Source organism: Thunnus albacares, chromosome 11, assembly GCF_914725855.1.
Source record: "Thunnus albacares chromosome 11, fThuAlb1.1, whole genome shotgun sequence".
NCBI lineage: Eukaryota > Metazoa > Chordata > Actinopteri > Scombriformes > Scombridae > Thunnus > Thunnus albacares.
Genome location: NC_058116.1, coordinates 16748332 through 16761562, shown reverse-complemented (window position 1 = coordinate 16761562; position 13231 = coordinate 16748332). Strand labels below are relative to the sequence as shown.

At 40.6% G+C, this 13231-nt stretch overlaps 1 protein-coding gene across 7 annotated transcripts in view; it reads right to left on the bottom strand.

The window, feature by feature from the left end:
- Positions 1–60: 60 nt before the first annotated feature.
- The window catches only part of LOC122992175 (bromodomain adjacent to zinc finger domain protein 2B), a 62633-nt gene continuing 49462 nt past the window's right edge, over positions 61–13231 (bottom strand). For 5 of the 7 annotated variants that reach the window (XM_044365847.1, XM_044365844.1, XM_044365848.1 and 2 more), the window contains 18 exons: positions 12941–13006; positions 12435–12575; positions 11513–11767; positions 10250–10473; positions 9651–9725; positions 9285–9519; positions 9118–9180; positions 8588–8732; positions 7819–8474; positions 7317–7605; positions 6962–7117; positions 6632–6786; positions 6187–6392; positions 5740–5878; positions 5079–5225; positions 4594–4886; positions 1412–1555; positions 61–1270 (listed from right to left, as the gene is read on the bottom strand). In XM_044365847.1, coding sequence (XP_044221782.1) covers positions 1123–1270; positions 1412–1555; positions 4594–4886; positions 5079–5225; positions 5740–5878; positions 6187–6392; positions 6632–6786; positions 6962–7117; positions 7317–7605; positions 7819–8474; positions 8588–8732; positions 9118–9180; positions 9285–9519; positions 9651–9725; positions 10250–10473; positions 11513–11767; positions 12435–12575; positions 12941–13006 — 3537 coding nt within the window. In that variant the 3' untranslated portion in view covers positions 61–1122. The remainder of the gene's footprint in view (positions 1271–1411; positions 1556–4593; positions 4887–5078; positions 5226–5739; positions 5879–6186; positions 6393–6631; positions 6787–6961; positions 7118–7316; positions 7606–7818; positions 8475–8587; positions 8733–9117; positions 9181–9284; positions 9520–9650; positions 9726–10249; positions 10474–11512; positions 11768–12434; positions 12576–12940; positions 13007–13231) is intronic. The other 2 variants (XM_044365846.1, XM_044365850.1) reach the window with 1 other exon arrangement.

The following is a 13231-nucleotide window of genomic DNA, read 5'->3' as shown; positions in this document are numbered from 1 at the left end:
ATATAAATGAATAATAATAATACATTTAAAAAGGGGGAGATAGTGAGGGCTTAACGAGGCTATTTTGAAAAACAGATTTATTTTATCCGTGTCACACACCCACTATTTAAAAATAAAGTTCCTACAAAAGTCACTACTCATTTCACAATATTGATAATAAAATACAGTTACTTCAAGCTGTCTTGAGATGTCTCCAGTGGACCGTAACACAGACTCACAGCTGGATTAAAGCCTGGCGCAGGTTTCATATCTGTCCACAGGATGTCTGACGAGGATCTGGCTGAAGGAGACGCTTGGATATGAAACACACTGTGCACCACATCAATTCTGTCCAGAGGAAAAGTTTAACCTCTTATGTAACCGTTTCCTACAGTACATTGTGCAGGACACACATACAGTACACACACTGAAAATAAGTAAAAAAAAAACAAAACATCCATTGTTTAGAGGTCAGAGGTCAGGCACTGTAATACTGAGGAGACCACAGTGTTTCAAGAGGATATTCAGCACAGGCAACGTATGAAGTGCTACAATCATCCTTATGCATTAATATTTTCACCAAGTCTGTACTGTATGTACAAACTTTACATGTTAGAAATAAGACTAGTGACATAAATGAACACTGTACATGTGTCAGCGATACCACTTTGTATTTTACACAGTTTAAATCACAAATGCAGATGAACAGTTAGTACTGCTGGCACCCTCGAGTCACAAAGCTGTAAACATTTTTTTTTTGATTGGCTTGTTTAATAGTTGATAAAACAATCTTTAGATATTTTTTTTTAAAGCTGAGTGCCGTTTTTCTTACTTTTTCCTTAGAAAAGACTGAATCATAACATAAATACTTGACAAAATAAATACAGCAAGTTATAGTACTGATGATAAAAAAAAAAGGTAATTGACCAATACAATATCAAGTACAAGAGTCAGTGCGTTTTGATCAAGAAACAGTATTGCACTTTCATATTATTCATCCATGAAGTGTTTTCTCCCACCAGGTCCAGTAGGAGAACTTTGTACTTTCACATTGCACAATAGTGTTGTTATAACCATGTATGTTAGTGTCACAGGTGAAGAGTTTGATATGTAGACAGCGTGGAAAGTCCTCACTTAAAATGTTTACTTCAGCAGTTCAGTCCATCGTTTGTCAAAGAATCTCCTCATGTTGTGGCCGGCTCGTCCAATTGCGGAATCGTCTTCATTAAATTTTTCACAGTTATCAAAAACCAGGTTCACGTCGATGATGAAAGTCTCCAAATTTAAGTACCTGTAATAATTAGAAATGGTTTTAATTTTGATTTATGTGCATTATCCAAATTAAAACAACTAAAATAATGAAATAGCATAAAATATATACACGTTAAAAGAATGTTTTTACATGCCAACACTAAACTGAAAAAACACATACTGGTTGTTGGTGAGCTTTTCCCTGATGGTGGAGAAGTCCATGGGCCTCTTGATGACCTTCCTGTATCCGGGGACAGCTTTGAGGTTGACCGGCGTGAGGAAAGGCCAGGCGTCCTGATGAGCCTCCAGCTCAGCCAGCAGCACTCTGGAGAGAATAAGCGGCAAACAAAGGTTAGCACTTTGCACTGCAAAAAATATAATTTCACTTAATTTCAAGGTACCTTCACCAGTCCAACATTCAGGATTCAGTATAACATGAAATGACACAGTAAAAAAACTAAACCAAGCACAGATGGAGGAAAAATAAACTCCGTGGTCACCTTTCAGAATATAATAAGGTGCTGAGAAATGCCAGACACGCTCACTTCTCTGAACTCATGAATAAGAACCAAAACAATCCTTTTTACAACCACTGACAGCCTGATAAATCCCACTTCTACATGCACCAGTGATTTTCTCTCAAATACTAAGTGAAGCGAATTTTCAGCCTACTTCAGAGATGACAACAATTAGAATGAATATTAATCAGACAAGGTCGGATAATGTTTTAGAAAGCACTAAGCACTGACAATATACTTTGCAGAGCTGATTAGAAAGGTGGTCTCTGAGGTAAAAACCCTCTATGTGCTGTCTTGACCCCATACTTACCCCGTTTTTTAAAACGGGGTAAGTATGGGGTCAAGACAGTATGGGGTATGGGGTCAAGTATGGGGTCAAGACTTACCCCGTTTTTTAAAACGGGGTAAGTTTTTAACTGCCTGTCTGAGGAATTATTAACTATAGTAAAACTACTCTTTGTTCACAGACATCTTCCCTGATGCATTTAATAATATAGATTGATTGATTTTAATATAGATTCTTCAGTTCTTAGTATCTACCGACTCATATCAAACCTTCCTTTCTTAGGTAAGATTTTAGACAGAGTTGTACTTTAACAGATAAATACTTTCATTAAAAATGACAATATCTTTCAGACTTTTCAGTCGCATCTCAGAGCCCATCACAGCGCAGAGGCTGCAATGGTTTAAGTGTTGAACGATATAATGAACACAGATTCAAATAAGCTTTCAGTCCTGGTTCTCCTAGATCTTAGTGTGGCCCTTGATACCGTTGACCATGAAATCCTACTGCACAGACTTGAAAACTTGGTGAGACTTGGTCTCATGAATGGTTCTAAGTCGGTTTAGATCATATTCAACTGGCTGGGAGTTTTTTGTTTCCCTGGGTGACTACTACTCAGAGAAAACAGACATAATGTGTGGCGTCCAGCATGGTTCTATTTTAGGTCCAGTCCAAGCAGCAACTTCTGGGGCTGAAAAATGAAGCCAACGAGGAATTGCCAAAAACTGGAGTTCCTCAAATGGCCACTTGAGGCTGGCTCCAAAAACAAATCAATCGCCATAGACTCCCATGTTAAAATACCCAACTTTACAGAAGAAATAAACATATTTACAGCCTCATACAAAAACGGTTTTGGTCTCTATAGCTAATTTCCCCATTCATGACTGTACAGGGAATGAATTTTTATATAACTCACCTGTTTAAATTTTATTAAGGCTTAAAGTTATGCATAATGAGATAGTGGCCGCTTTGAGTGACAGGTGGGTGCCATCACAGGCAAGTTGCTACCATGGTGACAACGCTGGTTAGGTAACGTAACCATGGCATAACCCCAGATTCACAGAGTACAGGCGTAGCCGTCGCTATTTCAATGTGTTTTCAGTTCGTGAAAGTTCATCTTGTTCGGTGTTTGGTTGCACTAAAAGATGCTCTAAGGAGTCAGATGTTCATTTTTTTCCAGTAAGTACATTTGTTTTAATGGTTTTAATCCTGTTTTTTGCTAGCAAAAATGAGCATTAGCATTATCACAGTTAACCAAAGACTGTAAATGCACCTCGCTAACCTAGCTAGAAGCTAGCGTTAGGGTCACGTTGTGGCTATGTCCATTATTTTTTCTACAGTCTAGGTCCAGTCCTCTTCAGCTTCTATATGCTACCCGTTGGCGATGTCATCAGAAAGCATAAAATTGAGTCTCATAGCTACGCAGATGACACCCAACTATACTATCTGTGTCTCCAGATGATCTTAGTCCCATTGATAGGTTAGTGCAATGTACAGTATATATGAAATAAATGTATGGACGTCATACATCTTCCTACAGCTGAATTAAGACAAAACAGAGATCATAATATTTGGGGCAAAAGCTCAGAGAGAGCTACTGTCTGTCAGTCACTAGCCCTTCATACCAAGGACCAGGTCAAAAACCTTGGGGTATCTTTGATTTTGACCTCAGTTTTTGAAGCCCACATTAGAAATGTCATGAAAGTGTTCTTTTATTATCTTAATAACATTGTTAAGGTTGGACCATTTCTCTCTCAGGCTGACACAGAAAAAATAATGCATGCTTTTATAACCTCTAGGTTTGACTATTGCAATGTTCTCTTGTTTGGTCTACCTTAAAATGCTGTTGACAACTTCAGAGTGCAGCAGCCCGAGTGCTGATTAAGACCAGACAGAGGGCACATATAACAACTTTTTAAAAGTCTTTGCATTTCTTACTAGTTTTTAAATCACTGAATGTCCTGGAAGCAGCCTATTGCTCAGACATGCTTTTTAGATATGTACTTAGCAGATCCTTCAGATCCTCTGCAGCTGGCCTCCTAGTTGTTCCAAGGATTTCAACAAAAACACATGGGGAGACAGTTTTAGCCACTGTGGCCCTAGTCTCTAGAACAATCTGCCTGAGGATATGTGGGACTCCACCTCTGTGGACATTTTTAAAAGAAACCTTAAGACACATCTTTTTAGCCTGGCTTTTACTTAAGGTGCCTTGTCATTTGGTGTTTTATTTATCTATAGTTGCTTCATTATTTTATTTGTTGTTTTGCTCTTTTGCGCCTTTGCTCACCTCTGTTTGTTAGCTTTTGTCTTTGTCGCATTATCTTTCGGTCATGTGCAGCACATGGGCTACAGCCACTGTATAAAATACACCATGTAAATAAAGATTGATTAAAATGATTCGTGACTGCACATTGATGAGTCTACTGTACAGCAGAGGAACTCATCTAAAACCTCATGCTGTATACCTCAGGAGAATAACAACATTCTTTTAACAATGAGATGAACTAAGGTAAATGCTGCTACGTCCTGTGCATCTCGTTTGTAGTATGTGGTCATACCTACCGGCACATCGCCAGCTCATTTACACTGTTGTCTTTGGCTGTTTTGGCTTTTTTTGCACAGGAGACAGGGCTATCATGCTTGGCCTGGGTGCTGGATGGGCTGTCGTCTCCTTTCCTCTTTCTGAACTCCTTGGTACCTTTCCTTGGCACACCACTGCTGCTGCTGGCAGCCTCTTCTTTGATGAGCTCTCCTGCCACAGATGGCTTACTATTTTGTTTTACCTCACTGCCTTTCTTCCCTCCTCCAGCTGTTCGGCTCTGTTGCTTCCTACTCCGGGGAGATTGACCACTCTCCTGAATGACAGAGCACAGAGAAGACTGGTGTAGAGTCACACAAAACCTGCCATATTTATAAGTGGGTATGCGATACAGCTATGTTATCATTTGATAATTACAGGAGGTGAGGCCTCTCAGATCTACAGTAATAGTGGACTAATGAAAAGGGTCTCAGCTCTGTCATTAATCACTCAGGGCATGCTGGTGTACCTTTGCTACACAAGTGGGACAAAACCAGTCGCCGTCAGGAACTGTGGTGATCTTGGGTTTGTGGCAGTAAGTGTGGCAGCCTTTGTCACAGCCATCACAAAGTAAGAGCAGTCCCTCATTATCCCCCTTTTGACATAGCTGACAGTGCTGGAAACACACCAAAATATATGTAATTACAAATTCAAAGATATAGATATAGTATAAGGTCACCACTATAAAATGTTGTGATTCATGCAATACTGTGCAACCAGGCATACCGAATTAACATTGATTTATTACTGATTGTGCAATTATCTGATAGGGTTGTTGCCTGGTGATGATGTATTGATGCTGAAAACAAACATTTACTTCATTTTACCTCCCTTTAAGGAAGACAAGCTTTTTAGATCTATTGTGACACACTTGATTGTTTTATAAGATTATGTGTAAGAGACTTATGTATCCTTTTAAATTATAAGATAAAAAAAAACAACATCAATTCATATAGTAGTTTGGATTAAATGAAATGAAAAGCCATGCAGCCAAAAAGCATAGCTTGATCTTCTTTGTATTTTTAGTGTGAGCTTTAAATTGGTATCAATATTTATGTATGATTAAACTGTTGAATATATAAACAAGTTTATGATCATGAACAGAAAGAGAGAAAACAGTTGACACTAACCGCCTTCATGATGGATCGCTCCCAGGCAATGGATTTCTGCAGCTGCTGAATGCAAAGTGACAGCTGAGCTGAGCTGCGGACTTCACTGAGAGCTTTATGCCACAACCTCATCCCAGGAGACACCTCCTCCTCACTGCTGCTTTGAGATCACAGAAAGTCAGACTGCAGCATAACCATACAGTAATCACAAGTACAGTCAGTAACAATATTACACTGAACGATAACAACTAATGACTAACATCAACCAGTGAAAAAATGGGGACAAAATGCTGCTGCTGTTTAACTGAACGGACTCTTGTTGAACAGAAGCAGCATACAGTGAGGTTAAGGGTCTAGTGTGGGAGGGACCCTCTTTCACCATCCTTACCAAACACTAGTGTATGAGCAGGCACAGTGACATTATCAAGTGTGATCTGAAAGGTTGTACTTAAGGGGCTCTTTAGGTACCTTCGCTCGATGTTCCTCTCCAGCTCTGCCAGCCTGGTTACTGCTATGTCAAGGGGGTTGTTGGGGTGCCGCACCACAGAGCCAGGGAGTTCCTCCTGGCTGGTTTCTCTCTGGCTCCTGTTCTCAGTAGTCGAGGAAGAGAAGGGCTTGTGCTCATGATAGACCAGATCCTCCCTCTCTGACTGCAGCTCAGGATGCATCCAGCCCTTAAGGGAGACAGCAGTAAAATATGACCATCTCGACATAATGTCATAGAAATCCAGCATTTTCACTGCGGGAGCATGTAGACTCCACACAGACAAGAGCTGTGGCTAAAATACAAAGTAGGATCTTTTTTTGAGAGGTGACAATACTAACCACTGAGTCATTATATCTTATTTATTCATTAGTGGTTTATTTTCTGAATTATCTTTTGTAAGTAGATGAAAGAACACGATGCTTATACCTTGACCTGCAGGCTGGCAGAGATGACTTTCCTCTCCAGATTCTCGACCTGCTGCAGCAGACTGATGTCCACCTCCATGGCCTGCTCCTCAACACACCAGCTCTCAACTGTCTCCGCACTCACCTCCTGCTTTTCCAGCTCTGCCACATCAATCGCTGTCACCACAGATACAAACAAAAATTATACAGCAAACTAACATTAGAAAGCAATCTTATTGTATTCAATGCAAGGTGACCATGTACCATGTCACAAAAGGTCAAATAATAATACTTTTATTTATCTACATCACTGCATCCTGACTTTAAGAGAGTAGAGGAAATGTAGACTCACCATCTTTGCTGCTGGCACAGAGGTGGGTCATATACTCCATATGTTTTTGGATCTGCTTCTGCAAGACCCTCTCTCTGACGCCTCGACTATGAAGGGCCTTGACCAGGCTGCGTAGTTCCTCCATGTCTGACAGCCTCCACCAGCCGCGCAGCATCTCTGCCAACACACACATTCCCAAATTTACACTTCATGCACATTTAAACTGTCACGCGTTATTTGTTTAATTTTAGCAACATAGGGAAGTTGTATGAGTGAGTGACAGTCATCACAGCATGTATCCCAGGACTGTTTGGGCAATGAATGTTTTTAGTCCAGCATATTTCACTTGTGTGTACTGGCACTGTGCCGGTCTTACCCTCGGGGATAGGCTGAGGACAAGGGTAGTCCTGGGTCTTAGCCACCTCCGCAGCAGGGAATGAGGCACAAGAGGGCTTGTCACTTGGAGCCTCTGGGGTCCCGCTCTTGTTGACAGAGTTGTTATTCGCCAGGAAGAGGACTCTGTTCCCATTACCCTCTGCATGCTGTGAGGCCAAATCCAGCATGGGGGGTAGAGATATGCCAGGGAAGGGCAGGCTGGGACTCATTGCTGCGCTGGACATGTCACACTGTGTCAGTCTGCCTTGATGAATGCCAGACTTTACTTGCTGAGAGGAAGAATACACAACACTGAATTATGAGCAGACAATAAATTTATTCTATTACTACATGCATAACAAAGCTAAAAGTTAGTTACGTGTTTGCAATATATGAAAAAGATCAAGCAATACACACTAACATTTATAACATATTCTAAAAAAAGCTAAGTGTGATCCAAAGTAACTGTGACTGAGATGAAAACATCATTGTTATCCACCAACCTGAAGGACAGACAATTGCATGTTATCGATCCCAGCAGGAGTGCTGGAGCTGGCTGTAGATAAGGGATTAGGAGAGAGGGAGGAGGGGGATTTGGTGCTGATAGTCTGTGGGGGAGAGGAAGAGGCTGGAGGGCTGGAGCCAGAGGTGACCGAGGACTCATCGCAAGGAGAACGAGGCAGGAGGCTAAACCACTGGTTGCTTTTTTCCGTCAGCATCTTGGAGAGATGGTCGTCATGAAGGATAGACTGAGGGCTGCCGATCATACAGAGAGTGCTTTTGTGCAGAAATGGTACTGAAGTATCTGTTTTATCCATCAGCCCCTGCTGAGTAGTGGCTGACTGAGAGATGGGATGTGAGGGATAATATGCAGTGGTAGTGGTAGGGGCAGAATGACTGTTCTGAGAATTCATGTCTGAGTCTTGAGCCATTTTGGAAATTTCAAGGAGTTTGCTGAGCTTAGAGAAGGATCCAGGTTTCTGAAGGAAGAGGTTGAGGCTGTCTTTGTCCTGCTGGTTCTCTGGTGTGGCTGTATCCCTGTCTTTGCCCTGTGCTTGGCTGGAGACCACTGGCTTCTTCACTTCCTCCAGCTGCTCCTCTTTTACCCTGATAACCTGAGCAGTCATCTGTATTTTCTTGTCTTTCTCCTCTTCATAACCTGAGCACAGCAACAGTGCACAAAAGAACAACATTACAACTCATTTTTTAACCTGTACATGGTAAACAAAGAAAAAAAAGTAAATAAAATCGAGTCAAAGTTTGGGTTTGCACCTTCACCGCTCTCCACGCCTTCAACAAAGATGCCGCCACACTGCGGAAGGACCCAGTAACGTCTCTTATAGCGGTCTTGTCCGATCATCATGGAGCGCAGTGAGTGAGATGAGTTGAACAGCTTCTGTCTGATCTGACTCTGTTGCTAAAGAGACAGAAAGTACATTACATTTATTTATACTACATTTATATCATATTATTATATATCATATTTACCATACAGTTGAACTATGATGTATTTAATTGATACATGAGCTGATACGGCCCAAAATCCTGTCTTGGTGCATTTAAATTAGGGACAGTACGAGTTATTAGGGTGGGCAGAGGTGCTGAATCTTTTAAATTGTATAAAAAAGCTAGACCATCCCCAGCATTATTAATATTTTCTTTGGACATCCCCCTCCCAATATCTAAAAGTTAAATGTACTTTTTTATGACAAATATAACAAAATGGTGAAAATACAGCCAGTTTCTAACTTCTATACACAGGGCTGTAAAATAAGCGGTTTAATGATAATACAGTCCTTCACCTTGTATGTTTTCTCAATCTGTTTTTCCAGCTCCTCCACGCTGGCTGAGTGCACACTGTTGTCCTAGATGAAAAGATCTCATTAGTGTGAGGCCTGTGGACCGGCTGACATTTACTTCAACAAACACTGATTTAGCTGCTGGCCACAAGTATTTTGTTGTCACTGACCTCCTCTTCACATATTTCTGCTTTCCTTCCTTTCTTTCCTCCTGATTCTTCCTCTTCCTCATCGTCGTCATCTCCTTGGTCCTCACTCTCATCGTCCTCATCGTCCTCTTCCTCACTGTCCCCTTCTTTCCTCTTGCATTTGTTTCTGGCAGTGGGGATGGCCGAAGCGTGGCTGTCCTCTCCCCCCACACTGATGTCTCTCTTCCCCGTCTTCTTGGCATGAATGCTCCTTAGTCTTTAAAGACAAAAATGGACAGAGGAGAAATCAAAGTCAGCTTATAAAGTGGTAATTCATGGGCACTTAGTAGTATTCCAAGTGTATGCACAGAGCCTTTTAATTACATTTTAGTGGACTCATATACTCACTTGCGAAGCTTCCCCTCGACAACCCACTTATCCTTCCTTAGGTTGGTCATGTGATCTATGTGTTTGTCGATTTCACTGTAAAGTATCAGACAACATTAGAGCTCATGTTTCAGTGCCCTTTTTGTTTCATAAAAAGAACATGAGGCATTTGCACCACACTGCAATGTGCACCAGATGTGTTTCAAAGTGTTACCAGTACAAATAAAAAATTGATGATACATAGTTTGATGCAACCTTGTGAAACTGTCCATGAGACCACAATTTGCCATATTCCTTTTGACACTTTCGTTATTCTGTTAAAACTTAAGCCCCCATGAATAAAACAAGCCAATACTTTTCACTCTCAGCTACAGAGATCAATTTATTTGCTTCATGCACATAAGGAACTCTTGGTTATAGTCTGAACTGAATCGTTTTCACAATGATTTATTTGACACACATATCAAAACCTTAAAATGACCATGATTTTTTTAATGACAGTTATTTTTAATATGAATAATCCATTAACATGACTGCCTTACAAAATTGAGAAATGGGTTTATTTGTCAAATGGCAAAATCAAACACAGCATGAGTGTCAGAGGGAGGCAGGATCCTCACCTGATTACTGCCTTACTGCAGCACAGCTCATTAACCAGGAATGCAAGCATGGAGGCCTTTTGTGACGGGTTGTGGGCCTGAAAAGCTTTGGTCCTGAGGCTGAGGGCCAGAGCAGCCATCTCTGTCTGCTCACAGTGACCCTCCATGTAGATCTGCAGGATCTCAGATACGTTGTCTCGGTTTATCCCCACATTAGTCAGGTGATCCCCCAAGGCAGTCTTACTCTAACAGAAAGAGTGTTTCAAGACTAGAGTTTAGTCACAATGTTTAGCAAACACACAAAACTTTTTATTTTTACCAACTAATTTTAATCCATAATTTCTTTGTATGTACTCAGGAGAATGATGAAGAGATAAGAGTAAGTCTGGTTAAAAGACACACAATAATCTCCTACTGGTAAGTGCTTAAGTGATCTCTGGGCTGTCTCTGGAAGGTATCAAGGTTGTGCAGAATACTATGAAACATACGGTAGATGTCAAGATAATATAGCATTGTAATATAGCCTTCTATCCCATGTCATTGTGCAAACATCTCCCTCAATGTGGGAGCCTGAGACAGCATTTATTATGAGGAAAAGTATGTAAAATCACGTAAAAGCATGATTACACCCTACAGGACAGCATGGGGAAATGGCCTTGGGGGACGGGATAAAATTACTTAAACTTTCCAACAGTGATATCCTCCAAAATAGATAAGCCTTGTCATTTAGTTGCACAGAGCCAAAGTACTGATAAAACCATGTGTTTTCCAACTGTTTAGCTGGGAACATAAACAGTCCACAGAGTGTACTTTAGTAAAGAAACAAAATTGGGTTCATGCTGTTACAAGGGCAGCCACTGTCGACATTCCCTGCAGAGACTATGTATCATCTTATATTGTCACTGCTATCAGTTATTTCGAAAATATCTCAAATAACACAAAGATCTACTTTCAAGAAATTTGCAACTTCTAAAAGCAAACACGCCTTCTGTTGACTAAAGCAGTAGAAAACAGTTCTGCAGAAGAAGCAGTGAAAGCAGCAACTGAAATTAATTAGCTTTTTCTAGAGATAGTGGAGAGATGACCAGAAATAAGGGAGGGAGAGAGGTGCAACAAAGGTCCCCTGTCAGATTTGAACTGGGAACAATGCCTTTTTCTGGCACAGTAGCAGCTTAATGCTTGTTTTTCTACATGTATGCACATCTGTATATCACAGTACAGCAACCATCTGCACTTCACCAATTCTACTGGACAAATACTGCAGTTTCAATGACAGACTCTTACCTTGTGACCTGCAGGTATACCAGGATCACACACGGCTGCAGAGAGCAAGCTCACCAGCAGGTCCTGCACCTTGCCAGTACTGTCTCCAATGTTGAGCAACCCCTCTTGAAGGTCACTTAGATTGAGCAAGTTTGAATTTATGTCCAAACCCAGGACCTTTCCAAAGCTGCGCAGAAACTGCAACACCATCAGGCAGTCTGAGAAGGTGCTTCCTGGCAAGACCAAGCCAGGGATACAGGACAACTCTGGAAGTGGCTGGAAGGAAGAACAAACACGATTTAAACAATAAAATATATTTATCATCTCTCAACAGTTTGTATCTAGTGGCTGTACACCAAGAATGCCAAAGAAATAGATGCTATACTGGTTGTAAGACAGTCCAAAAACATGATCAAATGTTTTATAATTTTAAATATTTTTATCAGGCTTACAGAGAACTGTGTGAAAGATGTGTTTAATTTCTATTCAAAAGGAAGTTAAATGCAGTTTCCAGCATTTCTTAGAGTGCATGTGTTACTTGTTTCAGACTAGTTTAAGTCTTATTTCCCAAAATTCTTTGATTACAGGTATTAGATCGATAATACTTTGGTTGGTGTTATGACATCTGTAGCCACTTGGTGGCAGTATTTTGACCTGCTTTCTGTTTAATCAATTCCAGATGCTTTCAGTGATATTAAGCACCTATTTTGGTAGATCTGATAGTGAAACAATGAAACCATTAATTTGTCAAAAGCAAATCTAATCTTCATGCCTATAGTTCCTACAGTGATTATACTAGTTGATTTCCATGTCCAAAAATCCCAGGGCTAGTGGAAAATCTAATCTTTCCATACACACATCCACTCCACAGATGGAGACCATCCACGGTGACATACATGGACTCTCATGTTCATCTGCCAACAGCTCCACTGCTTGTGAATACCTTATGATCTGCTAAACACATGTCTTCATTTGGTTTCTTCAGCTCCTTCGCCTTTTCCAGTTCCAACCTTTTGAGCTCCAGTTTCCTTTCCTTGTTTAACCGTTTCTCATCCTTCTTCTCTTTCTTCAGACGCTCCTTCTCCTACGAGCCAAGTTAAAGACTTATCACAAGTGTATATTATCGATACTGCTGCTGACCATTGTGTTCAGTATTGCTTGGGCACATATATGACACTCCTTCGATAGGGGGCGGACATAATATAAAGCAACAAACTATGGCCTCAATTACCACTGTGTTTCATTAAAAAAAAGAGCTGCATAAACAAAATACTTTACATTATTTGACAAGGATGGTGCATGTAGTGTACTGCATTACACTATACACATACTTTATATTATGTCCCATTACTGCAGACTACTACACTTTTACATGAAATTGCTATGGGACAAAAACAGTAAAAATAATGGAGGACAGGAGGAGATATAAGTAAGTCAGCAGTTACCTACCTCTGCCTTCTTACGGGCCTCCACAGCCTTCATGAGCATCATGTGCTGCCTGCGTCTTTCCCTCTCCTGGCAGAACAAACACAGGTTTTTATTCTATTCACAGTTTCTATTTTTTAAAGAGGAAATTGGCCATAGATGTAACACAGCATCGACATGCACAATAGAAGAGGAAACATAAAGTGGATCACCATTTGTCATAATAATCACACACATGTCTCTGCATTTTAACTGCAGTTAAAGTGCAAAGACATACACGATATTTAAAGCAAAAGGAAGACAATGATGAACAAA